Source organism: Mobula hypostoma, chromosome 5 (genome assembly GCF_963921235.1).
Source record: "Mobula hypostoma chromosome 5, sMobHyp1.1, whole genome shotgun sequence".
In the NCBI taxonomy this organism is placed as follows: Eukaryota; Metazoa; Chordata; class Chondrichthyes; order Myliobatiformes; family Myliobatidae; genus Mobula; species Mobula hypostoma.
In genome coordinates this window covers 188,292,591-188,305,737 of record NC_086101.1, presented here as the reverse complement: position 1 = coordinate 188,305,737, position 13,147 = coordinate 188,292,591, and the positions used below count along the sequence as shown (strand labels likewise).

Sequence of the window (13,147 nt, the reverse complement as noted above, 5' to 3'; positions counted from 1 at the left end):
AATTTATAATAAATAGTATGTACAAGAGGACAGTGAATATAACGTAGAAGTACAATTTTATCAGAATGAATTCATCAGTTTGATGGCCTGGTGGTAGAAGCTGTTGGTCCTGGCTTTTATGCTGCGGTATCGTTTAACCAACGGTAGCAGCTGGAACAGTTTGTGGTTGGGGTGACTCAGGTTCCCAATGGTCCTTCGGGCCCTCTTTGTAAATGTCCTGAATAGTGGACATTTAGCCTTGAGCCAAAGTCCAGGAGCTGGAAGAGCAGTGTCAGAGACAGGTGGAGGACACAATGTGAGCCTGTAGAGGTGGGATGTGGAGGTTTTGTTAGCTGCTTGCTCTGAAGAACCCACTCCCTCCTTGGCATTACAGGGACTGCAAAGAAAATAGCCATCAGGACTGTCACAGAGGCTGCTGAACAAGCCTCCAGATGGCCATGGATCAAGAGGTGTGACCCATGGACCAATGCTGCTGGGACACAAGCCCGGGCCCGATCAACCCTGGCTGGGTCGCCTGGGAAAGGGTGTCTGATGTAAGACCTGGAACACCCAATGACCCCAAGTTACTTCACTGATGATGTGTCCCAGCACATCCTGGGATTATGTGGCAGCATCAAGATTTGGAACAAAAATTCCATTGTCAAGCAAAGTGATCTTAGTGGAGTTATACTGGGCTAACTAGGGTTGTGTCAGTTGGTTAAGAACAGAATGGTTGAAGGAAAGTAGCTGTTCTTGAACCTGGTGGTGTGGGACTTCAGACTTTGGTATCTCCTGTCCAAGGGGAGCTAGCGGCAGGAAGATGGCATGAACTGGAACGTGGGGATCTTGAGGCAGTGCCTCCTGTTAATACAACAATTTTGGGGAAAGGATGTGCCTGTGATGTATTGGGCAGGGTGCACTAGGTTGTCTGGTAGAGAAGGTTAGGGAAGGAGGTCTGGGGAGGCTGAGGAGAGCTGGACTTTGCACATCCATGTGTTATTCTACAGATGCACAATAGAGAGCATCCCGACAGATTGTGTCACTGCTTGGTACGGAAACTGTAATGTTTGGTACGACTCTACAATGGGTCGTTAAAACTAGCCAACACGTCACTGGCAGCAGCCTACCCGCCACCAAGGACAGATATACAGAAAGGGGACAGAAAAGGACGAGGAACATCATGAAGGATCCCACTCACCCTGCTCATGGACTGATTGTCCCACTCCTGTCAGGAAGGAGGCTCCGTAGCATCCACTCCAGGACCACCAGATTCAAAAGCAGCGACTTTCCCCAAGTAGTATGGCTGATCAACACCCCCACCCACGAACTCCACCACTACTTTCTTATTTCCATCAGTCACCTTACGTAGAGTCTAGCATCCAATCAATCTATGTACATGAGCTATCTTGTGTATTTGTATTTATTGTGTGTTATTCTGTTATTACTACAGTATTCTTTGTCTTTTGTGTTTTTTTGTGCTGCATCAGATTCGGAGTAACAACTATTTTGTTTTCCTTACACTTGTGTTCAAAAAACATAACTAACGGTTTTGAATGGGCAATGTAACAAGGGCGAGCAGACTTTGAGGATGTTGGAGCGTAGCGTAATTTATGGGGGGTAATTCCACAAAGCTCTGCACACAGCAAATGATTTCTTTCTGTCTGGTGTGCAGGTGAGCTTGGCTTACACATATGAAACGAAGGATGCACTGTGCCTGGTGCTCACCCTGATGAACGGTGGCGACCTCAAGTTCCACATCTACAATATGGGCAACCCAGGCTTCGATGAGAAGAGAGCCATCTTCTACGCTGCAGAGATCTGTTGTGGGCTAGAGGACCTGCACAGAGAGAGAATTGTGTACAGGTAAATGAGGCTAGTGTAGTGGTGTACATGTGGTGGTTAACATTCGGATATTTTTAATCCACTTTTTCCCTCCCCGTTTCTGCTTCCACAGGTCTCCCAATCCCCTGCTCACTCTTTATCTTCCACCCGCCCCATCCCCTTTTTAATTCTTTATGCTTCCCCCCACCCCCCCACCCCTCGCTGTCTCTGGAAGTCACTGGCACCTCGAGAGTTTAGTGTTGACGGGTTGCAAATGCAGTAAACTCTTCCCTCTAGTGGTCGATGAATGAACTACAGGTTATGGAAACCTGTTCAATAAGCTGGCTGATACTCTAAACAACACCCAGAAAATGCTGGAGGAACTCAGTAGGTCAGGCAGTGTCTATGGATGGAAATAAACAGTCAGCGTTTTGGGCCAAGACACTTCATCAGGATTGGAAAGGGGGTTAGAAGCCAGAATAAGGGGATTAGGGGAGGGGACGAGTACAAGCTGGCAGGTGACAGGTGAGATAAGGTGGGGGGGAGATGAAGAACCTGGAAGATGATGGGTGGAAAAAATAAAGGGATGAAGAAAGAATCTGACAGAAGAAGACTGCGGCCTGAAACGCCAACTGTTTATCTGATGCTGCCTGCCCTGCTGAGTTTTTCCTGCATTTTCTGTGTTGCTCTGGATTTCCAGCATCTGCCGAATCTCATGTGTTTATAATATACTAACAAGCCTGCTTCAATTGTTCATTTTCTTTCTCCACCCCTCCATGCACAGTGCTAATTAGGAATGTAATCAGTATTAATGCATAACCACGTGGTTCTGCATTTAATGGTTGTGGAGTGCATTAGCATTACTGGAGATACTGCTGTAGGATCTTTTGCAAATAAATAGCTGGCAGTCGTATGCTGCCTTCCTTCAGAAGAATCTGGTATCCAGGACTGTGATGGTTCTGAGAAAAAGCTCACCTCCGGTTTAAAAGCAGTCAAGGTTGTGCAATATATTCTGGCCTTAAAAGAATGATGCAGCACAGGACAGGCCCTTTGTGTCAGACTAAACCATTATTATGAATAAAGTTTATTTTGATATATCAAAAATCTAATTAAACCAATGACTCCTACATAATCTAATCCCTCTTCACCACACGTGACCACATCCCTCCCTTCATGGGCTGCTCTTGAATACTCCTTTGCTCTCTGACAATGCATTTCAGGCCCCCATCCCTCTCTGTAAAAACAAAACTCACCTCACACATCTCCTTTGTATTTTGCCCCCTCACCTTCGGTTCATGCCCTCTGATATTAGACCTATCGGTCCTGGGGAAAAGTGGATGGGCTGTCTATCTATGCCTTGCATAATTTAATGAACTTCAGGGCTTGCTTTGCTGTTGTTGCCCGTGTTGTTTGTGAACATGGTGCTGGAATTGATAGATAGATAGATAGATAGATATCCTTTATTAATCCCGAGGGAAATTTGCATGAGTTGACCCGTACAGTACAGTACAAGCCCTTTGTGCCAAAGTAATTAGTAATCAAGTGCCAACCAAACCAGACTAATCCCTTTTGCCTCTGCAATGTACACATCCATCCACTTTCTGTGCACTCTCATGCTCCTGTCATAGCCGCTTCTATCATACTTGGCCTGGCACAGTATTCCAGGCATCCACCACTCTCTGTGTAAAAACAAAACTTGCCCTGCACATCTCCCTTCAATTTATTCCCCTCACCTTAAATGTATGCCCTCGGGTTGGTTGCCACATGTCGTTGGGTGTATTTAAGGCAGAGATTGATAGGTTCTTGAGTAGACATGACATCGAAGGTTACGGGGAGGGAGAAGGCCGGAAACTGGGGCTGAGCCAGGATCAGCCATGATTGAATGGCAGAGCACACTCGATGAGCCAGATGGCCTCATTCTGCTCCTATGTCTCATGGTGTTTTGGGCATGCCCTCTGGTTTATTATTGTCACGTGTACTGAAGTACAGTGCCATCTAAACAGATCATTTCATCACATCTCTGCATCAAAGGGCAATAACAATGCAAGGTAGTGTCACAAGGAAAGTGCAGAGCAGGCGGATAATAAGATGCAAAGCCGTGATGGTTCAGATTGTGGGGCCAAGAGTCCATCTTATCTAACTAGGGAACCATTCAATAGTCTGGTAATGCAGGATCACAACTGCCCTGAGCCTGGTGGTACAGTACGTGCTGCCAGGTCTTGGCATCCTCTGCCCAATGGGGACAGAGAGAAGAGAGGATGACTGGGGGAAGGGTGAGGGTGTATGGTTATGCAGGCTGCTTTCCTGAAGCAGTGGGAAGTATCGATATAATCCATAGAGAGAGCCTGGCTTTCATGATGTGTTCATGCCTCTTTTAGGGTAAACTGCAACTTCCCCATGTTAGCAAGGCATCACACAGACAAAGGAGCTTAACCTTCCTGCCAACAGATGTCCACCATTTCGCTGCATTATAGACATTCCCTCTGTTCCAACCATTTCCCTCCCACATCTCTCTGCTGCTTAGGTTATCTAGCTTTCTCTTTTTCCAGTTCAAATGAAGGAAGGATCTTCAACCCAAAGTGTTAACTGATGTCTCTTTCAATACATGCTGCTTGACTGGCTGAGTGCTTTCAGCATTCTGGTTGTTGTTTCAGATTCCAGCATTTGCTGTTTCATTTGTTTTCCATACTTATCAGAGCTCCTGGCTTGTTCCTCAAGTTCAAGTTTATCATCTTCTGACTGTACCTATATACAACCAAACGAAACAGCGTTCCTCCTGACCACAGTGCACCCACAATACATATATCGCCCACAGCACATAAACCAAAATATTACCATAAATAATTTAATGAAATGTAATTCAAAATGCTTGTGAAGTGTGCGGGACAAGCATTTGGTGATGGCACGGTATTAGTCTGACAGCCCGAAGGCAGAGGCTGTTGCCCCGTCTGGCAGCGCTGGTCCTGATGCTCCTGTACCTCCTTCCTGGTGGTAGTGAGTCAAAGAGGTTGTGGGATGGGTGGTAGGGATACTCAACAATGCTTTGGGCCCTTCGTACACAATGCTCCCGGTACCTGAGACTGACTTTTATTTTTTTTCTTCCCCATTCCTCCTCACCCAGAGATTTGAAGCCAGAGAACATATTACTGGATGATCACGGTGAGAGCCCTCTTTGTTCTCTGTTTGTTCAAGGTTTAGAGTGTGGGTTCCCAGCCTGGGGTCCATGGATCCCTCGGTTAATGGTAAAGGTCCACGGCATAAAAACGGTAGGGAACCCCTGGTTTAGATGTTGCAGTGAAGATTAATATGCAAGGTCCAAAACCGAGGTTATACACTTAGTGGCCACTTTATTAGATACACTACTTGTTAATGCAAATATCTAATTGGCCAATCATGTGGCAGCAACTTATTGCATAAAAACATTCAGACATGGTTGAGGCTCAGTTGTTCAGACCCACCATCAGAGTGGGGGAAGAAATGATAAAGTGATTTTTGACTGGAATGATTGTTGGTGCCAGACGGGGTGGTTTGAGTATCTCAGAAACTGCTGATCTCTTGGGATTTTCATACTCAATCAACTCTAGAGCAGGGGTTCCCAACCTTTTTTTAATGCCATGGATCAATACCATTAAGCAAGGGGTCCATGACCCCAGGTTGGGAGCCCCTGATATAGAATTTACAGGGAATGGTGCGAAAAAGAAACACAACATCCAGTGAGTGGCAGTTCTGTGAGGGAAAACATCTTGTTAATGGGAGAGGTCAGAGGAGAATGGCCAGCCTGGTCCAAATGGAGAAGAAAACGACAGTAACTCAAATAACCACACGTTACAACATTGTGTACAGTAGAGCATTTCTGAACGCACAGCACGTTGAACCTTGAAGTGGATGGGCCACAGCAGTAGAATACCACGGACATACAGGAGGTACCTCATAAATAGGATAGGTGGTGTGTCTGGTTACAGACAGCGGCGGAAATTGAACCCTGAACACGTACGCTGTATAGCACTATGCTAACCGCTATGCTGCCATTAACTAAAGTGCAGGCTGCTGATGAATGGTGAACAGACTCTCCTTGCACGTTCGCTGAACTGTCTTTGCTGTTAATTCTCAGGTCACATCAGGATCTCGGACCTGGGCTTAGCCATGCAGATCCCAGAAGGTGAAACAATTCGAGGAAGAGTCGGGACTGTAGGTTACATGGGTGAGTGAAGAAATATTCAACCTACTCACCAAGAACTTGAGACAACTCTGCCTTTGTTTTCTCAAAGTGAACTTCAATAAAATCACCTTCCCTGCACTTTCCTAAAACTCATTCTTTGACTCCTATTTACTTATCCCGCCCTCTCCCTCCCTCATCCCGTGAAAATCCTTTCTCATGGGTGGTGGGGTGGAGATGCTTCCCACCAAAAGATGTGTAAAGCACTTTTTCCCTCTGCGAGCCTGGCAGGTCACCCTTGGGCAAGGTGTAGCACCGGCTTATCCTCCCCTACCAGGGTCACGTGGTGAATGGGAGCAGGTGGTGGATGATCCCATGAACAGCCGGTGCATATCACAAGTCCTGGTTATGCGCCCACTGACACCTAGAAGACAATCTCCTGAAGAGTATTAATAATGGCTGGGGTCACCCATCTTATGAAGACACTGCCCAGAAGAAGAAAATGGCAAACCACTTCTGTAGAAAAATTTGCCAAGAACAATCATGGTCAAAGACAATAGACAATAGGTGCAGGAGTAGGCCATTCAGCCCTTCGAGCCAGCACCACCATTCACTGTGATCATGGCTGATCGTCCACAATCAGTACCCCGTTCCTGCCTTCTCCCCATATCCCTTGACTCCACTATGTTTAAGAGCTCTATCTAACTCTTTCTTGAAAGAATCCAGAGAATTGGCCTCTACTGCCTTCTGAGGCAGAGCATTTCACAGAACCACAACCCTCTGTGTGAAAAAGTTTTTCTTCAACTCCGTTCTAAATTGTCTACCCCTTATTCTTAAACTGTGGCCTCTGGTTCTGGACTCCCCCAACATCGGGAACATGTTTCCGGCCTCTAGCGTGTCCAATCCCACGATCACCCCCGTCATACGACACGGCACATGATGGTGATGATGACTGTATGACAAGCTATTGGGTAATAGCTGTAAGCTTGAGTTTCAATGTTGCATGTTCTGCATATCGGGATGTTCACAAAATGCTGGAAGAACTCAGCAAGTCAGGCAGCATATATGCAGGGGAATAAACAGTCGACACTTTGGGATGTGACCCTTCATCGGGAAGGGGGCAGAAGCCAGAATAAGAAGATGGGAAAGGGGAAGGAGTACAAGCTGGCAGGTGATCGGTGAAGCCAGGTGAGTGGGAATGTGGGTAGATGGGGAGTGGGGATGAAGTGAGAAGCTGGGAGGTGGGATGGGTGGAAAAGGTAAAGGGCTGAAGAAGGATCTGATAGGAGAGGACAGTAGACCATGGGAGAAGGGGAAGGATGAGGGGTACCAGAAGGAGGCGATGGGCAGGTGAGGAGAAGAGAAGGGGTAAGAGGGGAGCCTGAATAGGGAATGTGTAAAGAAAGGAGGAGAGAGGGGGTGAAATTACTGGAAGTTAGAGAAATTGATGTTCATGGTGTCAGGTTGGAGGCTACCCAATGGAATATGAGGTGGTGCTTCTTCAACCTGAGTTGGACTGACATGACCCTTTGTCAGGACTTGGACAACTTGGACCAAAGGTCTCAGCCTAAATTGTTGCATGTCTAGTCCCCTCCACAGATGCTGCCTAACTTGCTGAGTTCCTCCAGCATTTTGTTGTGTATCTGTGTTGCTCAAGATTTCCAGCATCTGCAGAATTTTTGTGTTTCTATAGTAGAGAATCATGATTTCAGCTTGGGCAAATGCCTTGGTGTTCCAGAAAGATGGTGCAGAACATAAAACAGAGCATAACAGCGCAGTACAGGCCCTGCATCCTACAATATTGTGCCAAACTCTGAACTTACTCTAAGATCATCTAACCCTTCCCTCCCGTATAGCCCTCCATTTTTCTATCATCTAAGGTTTTCTTAAATTCCCCAAAGTTACTGACTCTACTGCCACCCCTGGCTGCATGTTCCACATTACCACTCTCTCTGACATCGCCCGTGATATCAGTTTAGAACATAGAACAGTACATCACAGTATGCATCCTTCAGCCCACAGTGTTGTGCCAACCTTTTTCAGGTCAAATCTAACCCTTTCCTCCTACCTAGTATAGAATACACCTCCGTCACTTCACACATTAAAATGTTCATCCGCTGAACAGCTTCACACCTTGTACATTCGGTACGTCATTCTACAGACGTTATTTTTGTGTCACAGATAATTTAACTCCATCTGGTTTATTTTCTAATGTTGTAAAAATCAAGATGGGAAAGTAGGCTTCAGCGAATCAAGGGAGATTGAAAATCTGGCTGAGCGCTGCTACAACAGTATCAACCTCTCCTCAAAGTCAGGAAGACCAAGGAGCTGATTTTTGACTTCAGGAGGAGGAAACCGGTGGTCCAAGAGCCCGTACTCATCGGGGGATCAGCGATAAAGAGGATTATCATCATCATCATTTTGTGCCGTGTCGTGTGACGTGGATGATTATGGTCTTTCCCTGACCATGATTTTTCTTGAGAAATTTTTCTACAGAAGTGGTTTGCCATTGCTGCCTTCTGGGCAGTGACTTTACAAGTTGAGTGACCCTCCCCCCACCCCCCAGCCATTATCAATGCTCTTCAGAGATTGTCTGCCAACCTCAGTGGTTGCACACACAGGACTTGTGATCTGCACCAGCTGCTCATACGACCATTCACCACCTGCTCTCATGACTTCACATGACCCTGATCGAGGGGCTAAGCTGGTGCTACACCTTGCCCAAGGGTGAGGGTCAGCAACTTTTGGTTCCTTAGTGGTATCATTTCAGAGGACCCGTCTTGGGCACTGCATGTAAGTTCTGACCCTCTTCGACTCTGATTGCAAAACAATGAAGAATCTCAGAGTTGCGTATGATGGCATGTATGTTCCTTGATTATAAGTTTACTTTGAACTTTGAAATGCGGTGTGCAGAGATGTAGGCAGGTTATGTGTGGGGCAAGAATGTGGCAGTTGTATAAGATGTACAGAAACGGTATGATTTTTTAAACTAACAAATATTACTGCATGATTAAATTTTCTGTCTTGTACATGAAATTCAAGGCAACATGCAGCTAGTCATACAACATTGAAACAGGTTTTTTGGCCCAGCTGGTCCTTGCTACCAAGATGCCTGTCTAAGCTAGGTCCACTTGTCTGTGTTTGGTCCATAAACCTCTCAACCAGGCATTCCCAACCTGGGGTCCGTGGCATAAAGCTGTTGGGAACCCCTCCTATCTGTGTACTGTACCTGTCCAAGAGTCTTTTACATGTTGTTACTCTGCCTGCCTCAACGACTTTGTTCCAACTTGTTACTACCTTCTATGTGAAAAAGGTTGCCCCTCAGGTTCCTGTTAAATCTTTCCCTTCTCATCTTAAACAGTTTAAGGTAAGGCAGCATGGTAGTATATCGCTATTACAGTGCTAGAGATCTGGGGTTAATTTCCAGTGTTGTCTGTAAAGAGTTTGTACGTTCTCCACATGATTGCATGAGTTTCCTCTGGGTGGTCTGGTTTCTGCCCATATTCCAAAGACGTATGGGCTAGCAAGTTGTGGGCATGTTATGTTGGTGACACTAGGTTTGCCCACAGCATACTGCTGGACTGTGCTGGTCGTTGACTCAGACAATCATTTCACTGTATGTTTAGACAAATAAAGCTAATCTCTATTGTATTTTGTCTGTAGTCTGAGTCTCTGATGAACTGAACCAGTTTGTGTGCTGGGATTCAGTTCTCTACATTGTGTGTGTGTGTGTAATTGTCCTCCTGTGTTTGCCTCCCCAGCTCCAGAGGTTATCAACAATGAGCGTTACTCCTTCAGCCCCGACTGGTGGGGCCTCGGCTGCCTGCTCTTTGAGATGATTCAGGGCCAGTCACCTTTCCGAAAGCGCAAGGAGAAGGTAAAGCGGGAGGAGGTCGACCGCCGAGTGAAGGAGGACAGGGAAGATTATTCTGAGAAGTTTTCAGCGGAGACTCGTTCCATCTGCAGTATGGTAAGCAAGTCCGGTTCATCTTTGAGTGTGGTTGAAATAGTTAAAACTAGTGGCTGATGGGATACTTGACCATTCTGGAACAGCTGGGCCTAAGACTGCTGATGTGTGTCGAGAATACCTTGGATGATGAGCGCAGAACCAGGAACTCCAATAAATAAGAACCAGGAGGGAGGATGCGCCGGGGGGGGGGGTAAATTATGAGTCCTGATAACAGGAAGTGGGAAGAACTGTTAGACTTGCGCTGAGGGATAATTGACATGTCTTTTAAGCGATTCATCATATATTGACCATGGGATGCCAAACAGAGTTATGTGAACAACACACATCAAAGTTGCTGGTGAACGCAGCAGGCCAGGCAGCATCTCTAGGAAGAGGTACAGTCGACGTTTCGGCCCGAGACCCTTCATCAGGACTAACTGAAGGAAGAGTTAGTAAGAGATTTGAAAGTTGGAGGGGGAGGGGGAGATCCAAAATGATAGGAGAAGACAGGAGGGGGAGGGATGGAGCCAAGAGCTGGACAGGTGATAGGCAAAAGGGATACGAGAGGATCATGGGACAGGAGGCCCAGGGAGAAGGAAAAGGGGGAGGGGAGGGGAACCCAGAGGATGGGCAAGGGGTATAGTCAGAGGGACAAGTTGTTTATCTTGCTGTAAATAAATATGAGCTCTGTATAACCTAAAGATCAGAGTTCTGCTGGCGGTGCAGACTGCTGCAGACTCTCCATGACATCATGTTAATAAACTCTTAAAACAAAATTCAAAGTCACTCTGATATTTATAGTATTTTAAACCCATTGACACTTTCCGCTCCAGGAACTCATGAAAGAACATGAGTGCGCAAGGTTAGAGGCATAGACAACCTGAGACTTTTACCCAGAATGGCTGTGGCCGATATGAGGGGCATAACTTTAAGGTGATTGGGGAAAATATAGGGGGGCGTCAGAGGTAGGTTTTTTTCCAGAGTGGTGGATGTGTGGAATGTCTAGGGTGGTGGTAGAGGCAGATACATTAGGGGCATTTAAGAAACTCAGGGATTAGGCAGATGGATGACAGAAAAATGGAGGTTTATGTGAGAGTAGGTTAAAAGATTGACACAAACCCTAGGTCCTGCTGAAGAATCCCGATTCATTGACTATTTATCCCCTTCCATAGATGCTGCCCGACCTGCTCCTGCATCGTTAGGTTCTTTGTTCTATGCAGATGGAAATAGGGGCTTGTGGATTTGGTACCTCAACCGCTGACAGATAACTGGGTACTCTTCATGACTTTAAATGTCTTAATGGTCACATAAACCACATGGAGTCATAGAACACTACAGCACAGAAACAGGCTCTTCTGCCCTTCTAGTCCATGCTGACTTGTTTTTCTACTCAGCATCCAGGACATTTTCAAAGAACAATGCCTCAAAAAGGTGGCATCCATCATTAAGGACCCCCCCCCCTCACCCAGGACGTACCCTCTTCTCATTGCTACCATCAGGGCGAAGGTACAGGAGCCTGAAGACACACACTCAATGATTCATGAATACCTTTGTCCCCTCCGCCATCAGACTTTGAATGGATATTGAACCCATGAACACGACCTTACTACTTCTTTTCTTCTTTTTGCACTACTTAGTTAATTTAACTTTTTAAGTATATATAAATTTACTGTAATCTACAGCCTTTATTGTTATGTATTACAATGTACTGCTGCCACATAACAACAAATTTCATGACATATCCGGTGATATTAAACCTGATTCTGATTCTGAACATGACTCTTGTACTCTGTGCTCCAACCAATGAAGGTAGGCTTGCCTCACACCCTATCTATAACCTTGGATTTGCTTCTTTGTCCTTCATATCGCCGTCAAACTTGCCCTCTCTGATGTCCTTGAGTATTTGACAATTTCACCCTGGGAAAATGATTCTGCCACCCTGCCTGTGCCTCTCAAGGTTCTCTGTACTACTGTCAGGTCTCCCCTCAGCCTGTGATGCTTCAGAGAAAACAACGTTCACCCAACCTCTTTTAACTCACTAATCATTAACTCGCTCATACTCACTAATCCAGGCAACAACCTGGTGAACCTCATTTTCACCCACTCCAAAGATGCCACATCCTGTATAGGGTGACCACAATACTCTAAGTGCAGCCAAGTCTAAGTTTTGTATATCATTGTTAAGAATATCAATGTACAAATTGTATTGACTGAAGTGGTTTTATTGCCTTTCGTAGTTACTAACTAAAGATTCGAAAGGGCGACTGGGTTGCCAAGGAGGAGGAGCAGCCGAAGTGAAGCAACATCCCATCTTTCGGAACGTCAACTTCAAAAGACTGGAAGCGAGCATGTTGGACCCTCCCTTTGTTCCAGATGTAAGTGTGTGAAAGATGCAAATGAGAACCCTGAGTTATGAGAAACAGTCAAACCACATTGATCTGAACATTGATTTAATTTAATCCTCGGCCTCCCTGCAGCCTCTAACGCTGTAGAAAACAATAGCATAGCGGTTAGCGCAGCTGGAAGATTGGAGTTTGATTCCTACTGCTGTCTGTGAAGAGTTTGTATGCTCTCCCCAATTGTGTGGGTTTCCTCCTGGCGCTCTGGTTTCCTCCCACATCCCAAAGGCATACAGGGTCAGGATTAGTAAATCGTGGACATGCTTTGTTGATGTTAGAATTTTGGGTGACACTTGCGGGCTGCCCCCAGCACTATCCTTGCTGATTTGATTGAACACAAATGGCATAAATCACTGCATGTGTTGATGTTCAGGTGACAAGTAATCTTTTTCTGTATACCTATCTTTATAAGAGTTCTGTGACAGTGTGGGTTTTCTCTGGGAGCTCCAGTTTCCTCCCACATTCCAGCGATGTACAGGTTAAGTTAGTAAGTTGTGGGCTTGTTATGTTGGCACCAGAAGTATGCTGACACGGGCTACCCCCAGCGCATCCTTGCTAATTTAGTTTCACAGTGCAAAGTAGATTTTATTATCCAAGTACATAGATGTCACCATATACAATCCTGAGATTCATTTTCTTGGGGGCAAACTCATCAAACCTATAGAATAGTGAATGTAACAGAGTCAATGAAAGACCGCCCAACCAGGGTGTTCAACTAGAGTACAGAAGACAACAAATTGTGAAAATGCAGAAAAAAGAAACAATAGTATAAATAAATAAGTAATAAATAACGAGAACATGAAATGAAGAGTCCTTGAAAGTGAGTCTATAAAACCATAAGAC

At 45.7% G+C, this 13,147-nt stretch overlaps 1 protein-coding gene across 1 annotated transcript in view; it reads left to right on the top strand.

Annotated features, from left to right (window-relative positions):
- The window catches only part of grk4 (G protein-coupled receptor kinase 4), a 185,187-nt gene that overhangs the window by 159,810 nt on the left and 12,230 nt on the right, over window positions 1-13,147 (top strand). Inside the window, exons 9-13 of the mRNA XM_063049532.1 lie at window positions 1,652-1,842; window positions 4,922-4,959; window positions 5,912-6,001; window positions 9,718-9,926; window positions 12,143-12,280. Coding sequence (XP_062905602.1) covers window positions 1,652-1,842; window positions 4,922-4,959; window positions 5,912-6,001; window positions 9,718-9,926; window positions 12,143-12,280 — 666 coding nt within the window. The remainder of the gene's footprint in view (window positions 1-1,651; window positions 1,843-4,921; window positions 4,960-5,911; window positions 6,002-9,717; window positions 9,927-12,142; window positions 12,281-13,147) is intronic.